Source organism: Triticum dicoccoides, chromosome 4B (assembly GCF_002162155.2).
Source record: "Triticum dicoccoides isolate Atlit2015 ecotype Zavitan chromosome 4B, WEW_v2.0, whole genome shotgun sequence".
NCBI classification, from domain to species: Eukaryota; Viridiplantae; Streptophyta; class Magnoliopsida; order Poales; family Poaceae; genus Triticum; species Triticum dicoccoides.
Genome location: NC_041387.1, coordinates 13,434,337 through 13,444,894, shown reverse-complemented (window position 1 = coordinate 13,444,894; position 10,558 = coordinate 13,434,337). Strand labels below are relative to the sequence as shown.

Sequence of the window (10,558 nt, the reverse complement as noted above, 5' to 3'; positions counted from 1 at the left end):
ATGAGTATGACATTCCAATCTCATATTTTTTTTCTTTTCCTGCGTTTATAGAATCCTATGAATCAAAGATACCCTAAGACTGGAGGCCTTTCACCATGGTAGGAAGCAATTCCTACTGTTTTCGTAAATAGAAAATGGGGCCTATTTCTGCAGCTATGAAGAACAAGGGGCCTTGGTGTATATGTACAAGAATTATATGTTATATTAGAAATAAAATATGGATGACTTGTCCGTTGTCCTGAGACGCTGCAATAGGTAGTACTATCTGATGCACACTCGTCGAGTCTGCCTTGAAAAAGATGATTCACGCTAGTTTTTTAACAGGCTTGCCAAGCCCACTGTAGCTAACAAAAACAAATACAGCTTATTAGAGCATCTACATTCGGGCCCCTCAAATCCTTCTTATGTGCCGGAACAGATGGCTCGGTCACGAATTTGCCACCCAACCGAACCCTTCAAACCAGCCCTATACGTTCGGGTTGTCCGGTACCCCCAAACCCAGCTCATATGTAGGGCAGATATGGGGGTGCCAGAACGCGTCTGTCACGTCGGACTTACGGATGGGGCATGTGCCAAAACTCATCGGTCTGACAGGCACCTCGTCCGTTTCGGTGAGGACGCATTCATGGTGGCGCGTCGAATCCTGCTATTTAAGTCGGACGGCGAGGCAACCCTAGCCCCAATGTCATTTCCCTCCTATCCCTCCCGTCCACGCCACCGCTGCTCCCTCCTCTTCCTCTTCCACTTCCAATCCAATCTCGTCGTCTGCCATGGTCACACAAGATTACATATTATAAGATGCTCACGCTTGAGCACCGGGCGGAGATCCAAGTCGAGATGCGTGTCGAGCTTGCGGCGGTGGAGGAGGAGGAGTGGGTGCCAGAAGAGGAGGTGCTAAAGGAGGAGGTGCCAGAGGAGGAGTCAAGTGCCAAGAGGAGGATGCTTCCATGGAGGAGACACATACGAGACCCCGGGCATGGAGGTCCCCTGCAATGTTGGCATGGCGGAAGCGAAGGCGGAGTTTGAAAACACACAAACCACAGAGGTCGTAGCCACCATCCTCGACTTGATCCAGTTAGCCGCCGTTGTATCTACCTCGCGGATGTGAGGCGGGAGCAGCTTTTCACGGACCTCTAGGACGATGACAAGGAACAGAAGCCGGAGATGCGCCCGCCGCCAATGACCACGTTTAGGAAGGATCTACTTCGTTTGATCTAGTGTGCGTACATGAATTCCACCTTATATGGTGTAGTATGGAAATAGGGGTTGCACTTGAGAATTGTGCTTGCAAAGTTGATGAAATGAGGGGTGACCGGCTCCTATCTACGGACGCGTCCGAACACGTCCACGGATATATGTGGTTGAGAGTTGTGGTTGTACGTGGTTGTAGATGCTCTTCGGTAACCCACACACACCTCACTCGCTAGTTGCAAGCGTGCGTCGCGAATATATAGGGACGGGGGTTGTGGGTGTACATGTCTGTAGATGGTCTTAGAGCATCTACAACTAGACTTTGCAAATCCAGATCCTCAAACGTGACGCATCGGCGGACACTGACCGATTACGTCTAAATAATGTAATTCACATCCGGGACACTTTAATTATCATATCTTAAATCCATACAAACTCATGCAACTGCGTCAATGCACACACATCGTCCGGCTACTCCATCACACTAAACCAAACATGCTATCGAACTACCAAAATTTGACATGTTTGGCTATGGTGGAGATCATCCACGGCTGCCCTTGCCCTTCCCGGTGCCCTTGTCGTCCTTCTCATGGAGGTACAGGTCGAAGGCGCAGTAGGGATCGAGCCGGGTTTGCTCGTTGTCGGAGCTTTCCTCCTCGTCGTTGTTCTCCTTCTCCTCTTTCGGTGGCAATCCGGCCATCGCACGGACCACCTGATAATGCTCTCCTACGAGGGCGCGTGTGTTCCTCCATTGTCGTTTCTTCACAATGCGAGCGCAGATGGCTTCCTCCTCTGCGGCCGCCGGCGCCGCCGCATCAGCCACCTCCGCCGCCGCCATTTCTGCTGTGAAACGGGTCTCGGCGGCCCTTATCCTCTCCTTCCGGCTGCTCGTTCCCGATGGGACTCATAGTCTGCCTGACCGGTGGATGGGGAAGCAGAGATTTACGGCTGCCGGCGAGCGAATGGCGAGGAATATATGTGGGGTCGGGTGGGCCAGTGTGGGACGGGTCTGACGTGGCGGACGCGGCCAGATGCCCCATATTCGCGCCATATTTGGGCTGGATATGAGGGGTGCCGGTCAGCCCGAGCGTTTAAGGGCTATTTGAGGCGTCCGTCTGAATCAAAAAATCGTGACCGGTAAGTGACCGGGCAGCCCGCCCGAACATATGAAGCGGGTTTGAGACCCGTGGTTGTAGATGCTCCTAGGTATCCCACGTACACCGCGCCCGCTAGTTGCAAGGCTCACTCCGGTCTGGTCTCCAGCTTCCATCAACACCAAACTCTATATAAACCCGCGAGCTACAGATGCTGAAACCACACTACTCACCATTACTAATCAATCAATACTGGTAAAGCAGCTGGCCGTACAACAAGTAGTACAACTAGCTCCACACCGAGAGTCAAGAGGAGATCGAGGTGGAGCAATGCCGTCGTCGCAAGCCCTAGCGCTCGTCTCGCTCGCCCTCCTGGTCTGCTGCAGCTCCCCCCTCCTCGCCCATGCACAGACGCCGGCGGCCGACGACGTCTGCGCCAGCCTGGCCACGGACGACGCCTGCCACAACGTCCCCAAGGCGCTCCGCCTGAAGCTGATCGGCATCCCGACCATCCTCGTGGCCAGCGTCATCGGCGTCTGCCTGCCGCTCTTCGCCAAGTCGGTGCCGGCGCTCCAGCCCGACCGCAACCTCTTCTACGTCGTCAAGGCCTTCGCGTCGGGGGTCATCCTCTCCACCGGCTACATGCACGTGCTCCCGGACTCGTTCAACAACCTCAACTCGCCGTGCCTCCCCGAGAAGCCGTGGCGGCAGTTCCCCTTCACCACCTTTGTCGCCATGCTCGCCGCCGTCTTCACCCTCATGGTCGACTCCCTCATGCTCACCTTCTACAACCGCAAGAAGAAGGGTGGCGCTCCCCAAGACGCCGGGGCTCCCAGCAGCGCCGCCGTCGCCAATATCGAGAGCCCGGAGCCGGAAGCGCACTGGCACGGCCACGGGACGGCGTTGGCCAAGCCCGACGACGCCGAGGCCGGCCAGATGCAGCTCCGCCGGAACCGCGTCGTCGTTCAGGTATATAATCATCTTGTGTTGCACACTTGCAGTTGCACAATCAATTCCCACTTGCTGGGGCTGCATGCTAACACAGTAACACGGTTTCCAACTCAACCATGGATCCATGGCAGCCAATCAAATCTCTCATTCTCAAGGACGGGCTCCGTACGCCCGTGCTGTACTTTTCTTAGTTTTTACGCCATAGATGCCGGCCGATCGACTCCAAATGGGCAGACCTACGCGCCTCGTTGACTTTGTGTTAGATGTGCAGAGCATCTCTGTGATTTCATCAGCACTACTTAAGAAATACCAATTCGTCTCAATGCCGTACTTGTTGGTTGTCGCGGCTAGAGATCGGCAACCGACTGAATCAAACATAGTGGCCTGATGCTCCATTTGTCTAGCCACCTGATAGTTTATGTAAGATGTGAACATCAAGATAAGTTTAATTAGCTCAACTAAGTTACATGCATCATGTTTGACTTTAGTTCGCCAAAATAAACCAAGCTTACCAAGCATGACCACTCAAATCTGACCTTCTACTTACCGAACGGCTACTAATTGCGGCTTCATGTAGCTACCTTAAATTAGTTATTAAGCAAATACAATGACTTAGTCCTGGTTTCTCTAAAATTATTGTGAATTGTGACTTTCTGAGTATGCATGGGAATCCTTTTCTCAGACTCGGCATGTACTCTACTGTAATGTGAAGACAACTACTCCCTCTGTAAACAAATATAAGAGTATTTAGATCATTAAGTAGTGATCTAAACGCTCTTATATTTCTTTAAAGAGGGAGTAGTATAGAAGTTACAATTTTTATTATGAAGTGATTACACGAGCTTTCTATTAACATAATCTTGAAAGTACAATAAGCACTTTAAGCTTTCTTTCCGAAGCAAAATCATGCACAGAGCAGAAATTGCCATTGTATCTGTTTCCAAAAAAAAAAGTTTAAATTGTATCCTCTTGGTACGTCTAGTTCTTGTTATTCAATGTTGACATATAAATGCATAGCTCAACATTCCCCATCAGGTTGAACTTTTGAATGAACTGGCTGGTGTGTGCAGTTATACATGATATTGGAGCCAAGAGGTCTTGAGTTCAAGACCCGGCTGACGTATAAGTGCATAGCCCACCTTTCCCCATCAGCTTGAGCTTTTGGGTGAACTGGCTAGTGTCGTACAGTTCTACAATCAAGTTTTTGGCGCATGCATGGATGCTTGATTAATGCTGTGCATATATGTACAGGTTCTGGAGATGGGCATCGTGGTGCACTCGGTGGTGATCGGGCTGGGCATGGGCGCGTCGCAGAGCGTGTGCACCATCCGGCCGCTGGTGGCCGCCATGTGCTTCCACCAGATGTTCGAGGGGATGGGCCTCGGCGGCTGCATCCTCCAGGCGGAATACGGCACCAAGATGAAGGCCGGCCTCGTCTTCTTCTTCTCCACCACCACGCCCTTCGGTATCGCGCTCGGCCTCGCGCTCACCAAGGTGTACCAGGACAACAGCCCCACCGCGCTCATCGTCGTCGGCCTGCTCAACGCCGCCTCCGCGGGGTTGCTGCACTACATGGCGCTCGTCGAGCTCCTCGCCGCCGACTTCATGGGGCCCAAGCTGCAGGGCAGCGTCAGGCTCCAGCTCATCTGTCTCACCGCCGTCCTCCTCGGCGCCGGCGGCATGTCCGTCATGGCCAAATGGGCGTGAGCTAGCGCGCGCGGAGCGCACGTACTCGATCGTCCAGGCGTGTCCATCGCGCACCCCAACTTTACTTTATGATGCGTATATACGTGTATGTTGCAATGTGTGTGTGTGTGTGTGTGTGTGTGTGTGTGTGCATTGCTCTCTAGTCTCTAGAGCAGTAATTAAGCTTGCTTGATCGATCACTCTCAGCTAGCATCTCACGTAGTACGTTAGCAATCCTATGTTGATGCCCACCGGACACCAAGTACTGTTGTACTATGTTGCTGTCGTGTCAAATTATGTTCTTTTTTTTCCTTGTTGAAAAGGAAGCGTCTTTTATTGTTCGATTTTTTGCCGTTCGATTTACACCTGGCCTCTACTCCTAAGTTTCACATAATTATATTTACGGAGTGACTAAAAATCTGAGTGAACGCTTTGGATGTGGTTGAATCAAGAGAACTAGTCTTAGGGTTGTTTGCCATTCGATTTGCATGCACGTATCTCAATGCAGGAATTGTTCCAAAACTAAGCTACAAGGAAAGAATTGAGCGGCCCAACTAGCATAGCGCACGGGAAGTATCAGAATGCCGGGTAGCGCAGCAACCTTTCTATAGTAGATGTGTAAAATGTCATGGTTTTTCTGGTCATGTTTGCGGGCTTTCGTGTCAATTCTTTCTCTCTTTATTGAACTCAAATCATAAAAATCTGATGCCAATTTTTTGACGATTCAGAACAAACGACTGTTTGCCGTTCGATCTGCATGCATGACTTGTTCCAAGTCAGCGTGAAAGCGTTCGCTCCACCACACCTAAGAAAAAAGGTCATCGGTGTCAACACAAACAAGTACCATTAGTGTATTCCTTCAAAAGCAAATTAGCAATAATATATGGCTAAAAAGTGTGTAACTCGTATTATCTAGCATGTCTACAATAATATATGGACCATCATCATGATCAGGATCATTTGAAATTCAGAAAACGCTCCATTATATGCTTACTACTTGAAATTCCAAATTAGCAAATAACAACAAATAGTTAGCACTAAAAAGGAGAAATTACAATACAAAGAGACTACACATGCTTCTTACTAGCTTACTTGACAGTGTGATGTCGATGTGACTGCCGCGAAAACCGACGACCCTTTGTTCGCGCGGCAATTGGACGAAAAGCTTCAAGAACATATTGGAGGATGATAATATGAGACACCGATGGATTGTCCCACGTGAAAAAAAAAATTCTACAAGTTGCTTTTTAAAAAAAAGGAATAATTTTTTTAATCAGTTTTAATAATAACATTAAACTTGCTTACTAGATTTTTTTAATCAGTTTTTATAATGATCCATCCAGATACTTAGACCAGGGTGATGGGGGAAGGCGAAATAATTGACGGTGTTTACCGGGCGGTGATCCGCGTGACATGCGGTCTGTGCCGTCGGATCAAGAAAGGATGGGCGGCTGGGATCGGCTACATGAGGGCAATCCGTGGGAGGACCGAATTGACCAATAGAAACGAAGGGATTAATGAATTCGCTTCGTTAAGTCCACGCGCTCGACTACCCATGCGTGAAATATCATGTTCCCAAAGTTCCGGGGTCTTTCCCGAGGACGCGCGCTCAAGCTCACAGAGTCGAAATGAAAATGAAAATGAAAAAAAATCCTACCCAACCAATCAAACCAAGCCGAGCGCAGTCCCAAAGAGCCCAGGCGAGTTCCCCCACCCAACCCCGCCGCCGCTGTCTCTCCCGATCCCCTCTCCCGCAACACCGCCGCGCGCCGCCGCCGACCTCCTCCCCCGCACCCCGGCCATCAGCGCCGGCGTCCACCGTGCCGCCCCCACCCTCTCCACTTCGCGACCTCGATCCGGCAAGGCGGCGTGCAGATCCGCCGCTGCCTACACCTCCACCCAACCAACCGTCGCCGACCACCCACCGTCGTCCTCGTCCACAACCCCGCAGCGACAAAGCTACATAGTGGTTCGAGAACTATGTAAACTATGTATGAAAAAAGTTTTTCATTATATTATGCCACTTATATTCAAAATATTCTTCGATTACACAACAATTAAATGTAATATTTTAGTTCTAGTACAGATAGTATTAATTCAACTATGCGTGTTTCATACAATCAAATCACTGAAAAGTGCAATTGAGTATTCTCTAGTTACTATATGATCACATGCACCTAAATCCACACATGAGCTAGGAGTAGCTAGCTAGCTAGCTAGCTGGCTGCGCCCTGCACCCAAGCCGCTCATTGATTCTTTCTGGCTCAGCCTTTTTCTGCCACCACACTACACCACAACCACTGCCTCCATGTGATGCCTCTGATCAGCCCGTTGTACATTCGCTCGCTCTCCCCAAGACCAAGACCCATCTACACACCCACCAACGTACCACATTACCAAAGAGCTGCCACCTCCACTTATTACTGAGTACTAGTACGTGTTAACATGAGAGCATGGGGGGCTTGCATGCTCATAATATATACCACATGAAACCACTCCACTGCCTCGCCAAATGATTAGTTGCCCATTCCCAGAAAAAAGTGGCGATCTTTCTTTTAAAAGCTTTACTAACTACTCCCTCCCTTCGGAATTACTTGTCTCGAAAATGGATATATCTAGATCTAGATATATCCATTTTCGAGACAAGTAATTCCGAACGGAGGGAGTATGTTGTTAACAAGCTCTGTTAAGAATGGAGGTGGAGGTCGATAATGCACACACAATATTCGCATGCAACCCCTGGTATGGCTATTTTTGCAACCTTAAGCTCCTCACATGCATCTATTAGGGACATGGAGCAAGATAGTCAAACGCTAATAGACCCCCCCACAAACCAAGTCAAAAAAGCCCACAAAAGAGGGGCGCCAGTGAGTGAGTGAGTGTGAGGTGATGAAAAGGCATGCATGCAAAAAGAGCCAAACGGATGTGAGCTCATGACACTTTTTTCTGCTCATATCTTCTTGATGCCGGCCAGCCCTACATCTACATCTACATGCATGCATGAGGTAGTTCTAGTTACTAGGGAGGGAGGGAGGGAGTACTTGCCTCCATGGATCCCACTCCAAACGCATCGCTCAGCTAGCTAGCTGACTGATAGTATGTAGCTAGCTCCACTCCACTCACTCTCCTTTGTGATCTCACCGGCCGTGGCCATCACCGTCAAATAATGCCTCCCGAGCCCTGACCAAAGTGACCAGTGCTCAGCTCACCTCAAGCAGTACGCCTTTGACTCTTGCTGAGCCATGGATGCGAAGGGATCCGGCGGCGCGCATAGAGAAGGAGAGGAGACCGGGAACGTCATGGCCGGCGCCATGACGGTGGCGAGGGAGTACCGGCGGGGGAACTGGACGCTGCCGGAGACAATGCTGCTGATCGAGGCCAAGAAGCGGGTGCACTCGGAGCGGCACCCGGCGGACCTGGGCCTGGGGCGCTGGCGGTGGGTGGAGGACTACTGCTGGCGCGCCGGGTGCCGGCGCAGCCAGAACCAGTGCAACGACCGGTGGGACAACCTGATGCGGGACTACAAGAAGGTGCGCGCGTACGGCGAGCACGCCGGAGCCGGAGCGGAGGCGCCGAGGCCGAGCTACTGGGAGATGGCGAGGGCGGAGAGGAAGGCCAGGTACCTCCCCTCCAACCTCCTGCGCGAGATTTACGAGGCCATGGCCGAGATCGTCGAGCGGCGGACGGGCTTCTCCGGCGCCGGCGGCCCGTTCTTGGGCGCGCCGCCGCCGCCGATGGCCAGCACCGGCCTCGTCGGCGTCCCTATGCAGGCCTCGCCGCTCGCGCAAGTCCAGCCCCGACCTTTAGGTACGCCTCATGCATGCATTCTCCGTCTCTTTGGCCGTTGCGTTCTGATCACGAGATTTTGGGTCACCGTCACGAGTTCTTAGTACTGATGGACACATGCATGGTTGGTTGCTTGGTTTCTTTCATGGCCAATAATCAAGACCAAGAAGAAACGCGTTGCAGCTCGGAGTCGTCGCCGGAGAGGAAGAGGCTGCGGCTATCGCTGGACGGCCAGCCCGGGAGCAGCCGCAGCACGCCAGCGTCAGCCGCAGGGCACAACGATCGGCACCAAGAGCCCCAGGGCGACGACAGGGAGATCAGCTCCGACGACGCCGAGGAGCATGACGAGCTGAGCGGGGCGATCGGGCAGTGCGCGGCCATCCTGTCGGGCGCGCTGGAGAGCCGGGAGGCCGCGGAGGAGCGGCGGCACAGGGAGGTGATGGCGGTGGAGGAGCGGCGCAGCGTGGCCCGGCAGGCGCGGCGCGAGGCCGGCGAGCAGTGCATGGCCGGGCTGGCGGCCGCCGTGGGCCAGCTCGCCGGCTCCATGCTCGCGCTCGCCGCCAAGCACGAGGGCCCCGCCGCGCCCAAGTGAGACAAACGAACAAGCCCCGGCCAGACCAATAATCCAACGGGATCTCTCTGTGTGCTGCACGATGATGCCGCCCCGCGCCGCGCGCGTGCAGTGATCGAGTGCGCAGCGGCATGCATGCATGCACATCTCGCGCGCACGGAGCTCGAGACCGGTGCGCGCTACGATCGGCGAGCCCGGGACGCCTGAGCCTTGCATGTGATTGACATGTAGCTACTACTACTCCAAAGCGGTTGCTAGGGAGTAGGGATCCATCCATGGCACGTACGTACGTACATGGACCTTAATCAGTGTACGTACTTTTGTTCATGTGCTTGTTTGTTGGGGTTTATGCATGCATGCATGCATGCCATATTGCCATTCATGATTCGACGGTGGTGTGCGTGATCGAGTAATGGCATGCTAGCTGCATGAGGGCTTAGCATCTGGAAATGTCTTTCGTGCTGTCAATGTAAAGTGCATTCAAAAATCTTTTTTGCAAGCATGTTTGTGTTTATATATAGCTTGTACCAGCATCCAAAAAGTACTCCTTCCGTCCGAAAATACTTGTCATCAAAAAAAATAAAAAGAGATGTATCCAGAATTAAAATACATCTAGATACATCCCTTTTTATTCTTTTTAATGACAAGTATTTTGGGACGGAGGGAGTATTTGCTTGGCCGAAACAGTTGCGAGGACCGTCTTTTTCTTCAAGATTATATTCCGTGGAACACTTATTCATGCGGATCCGCAAGCGTATACATGGGGGTGGGGGCGTCCTTTCTTTTCGGTCATTTTGAGCCATGTATTGTGTCAAGCCGCCAGCTTCTTCTTCTTAATGGAATCTTAGCCGCTATCCTCCTAACTTTCAGAATATAAACTAGGTTCTCAACATATGGTCAAATGGTTTACAACCTAGTTTATAATCTGTTGCGGATTAGCCTAACGATAATGAAGATCACTAGAAGGCTTTAGGGTTCATGCCTCTAAATGAACTAGATATGTGCCTTATCTTTCCCCGCCAATAAAGATTAGGATTAGCAAAAGGGAGGCCCAAAAGTCTACCGTGCTCGGTATAGCACATGCCACACGATCGGGGAGAGAGGGGGAAATCTCACATTGCAAACGGGATTTTCTTACCCTTTGTTAGTGAACCGTGGCTCATTGCACATGGTCTGAGCATTTTGATGGTGCACATTGTAGTTGGGTATTATATACGTCCATCACTCCTCAGTAACCCTTAAACTATCTCACATCTCACGCACTCTCCTGACCAGAACG

General features: G+C 51.5%; 2 protein-coding genes across 2 annotated transcripts; both read left to right on the top strand.

The window, feature by feature from the left end:
• Positions 1–2,527: 2,527 nt before the first annotated feature.
• On the top strand, positions 2,528–5,266 carry LOC119294593 (fe(2+) transport protein 1-like). Its single transcript, XM_037572805.1, has 2 exons — positions 2,528–3,254; positions 4,488–5,266. Exons 1-2 carry the CDS (start codon positions 2,616–2,618, stop codon positions 4,941–4,943), a joined length of 1,095 nt encoding a protein of 364 aa, XP_037428702.1. The 5' UTR covers positions 2,528–2,615; the 3' UTR covers positions 4,944–5,266.
• A 2,695-nt stretch (positions 5,267–7,961) lies between these two features.
• On the top strand, positions 7,962–9,795 carry LOC119293196 (trihelix transcription factor ASR3-like). The gene is made up of 2 exons (XM_037571741.1): positions 7,962–8,729; positions 8,870–9,795. Exons 1-2 carry the CDS (start codon positions 8,165–8,167, stop codon positions 9,298–9,300), a joined length of 996 nt encoding a protein of 331 aa, XP_037427638.1. The 5' UTR covers positions 7,962–8,164; the 3' UTR covers positions 9,301–9,795.
• Positions 9,796–10,558: the final 763 nt, after the last annotated feature.

Bases quoted from the DNA above. Each gene is read 5' to 3' on its own strand.
- LOC119294593 (XM_037572805.1), top strand. From the start codon at position 2,616: ATGCCGTCGTCGCAAGCCCTAGCGCTCGTCTCGCTCGCCCTCCTGGTC. The intron at 3,255-4,487 runs GTATATAATCAT...ATATATGTACAG, and splicing joins GGAACCGCGTCGTCGTTCAG to GTTCTGGAGATGGGCATCGT.
- LOC119293196 (XM_037571741.1), top strand. From the start codon at position 8,165: ATGGATGCGAAGGGATCCGGCGGCGCGCATAGAGAAGGAGAGGAGACC. The intron at 8,730-8,869 runs GTACGCCTCATG...CCAATAATCAAG, and splicing joins AGTCCAGCCCCGACCTTTAG to ACCAAGAAGAAACGCGTTGC.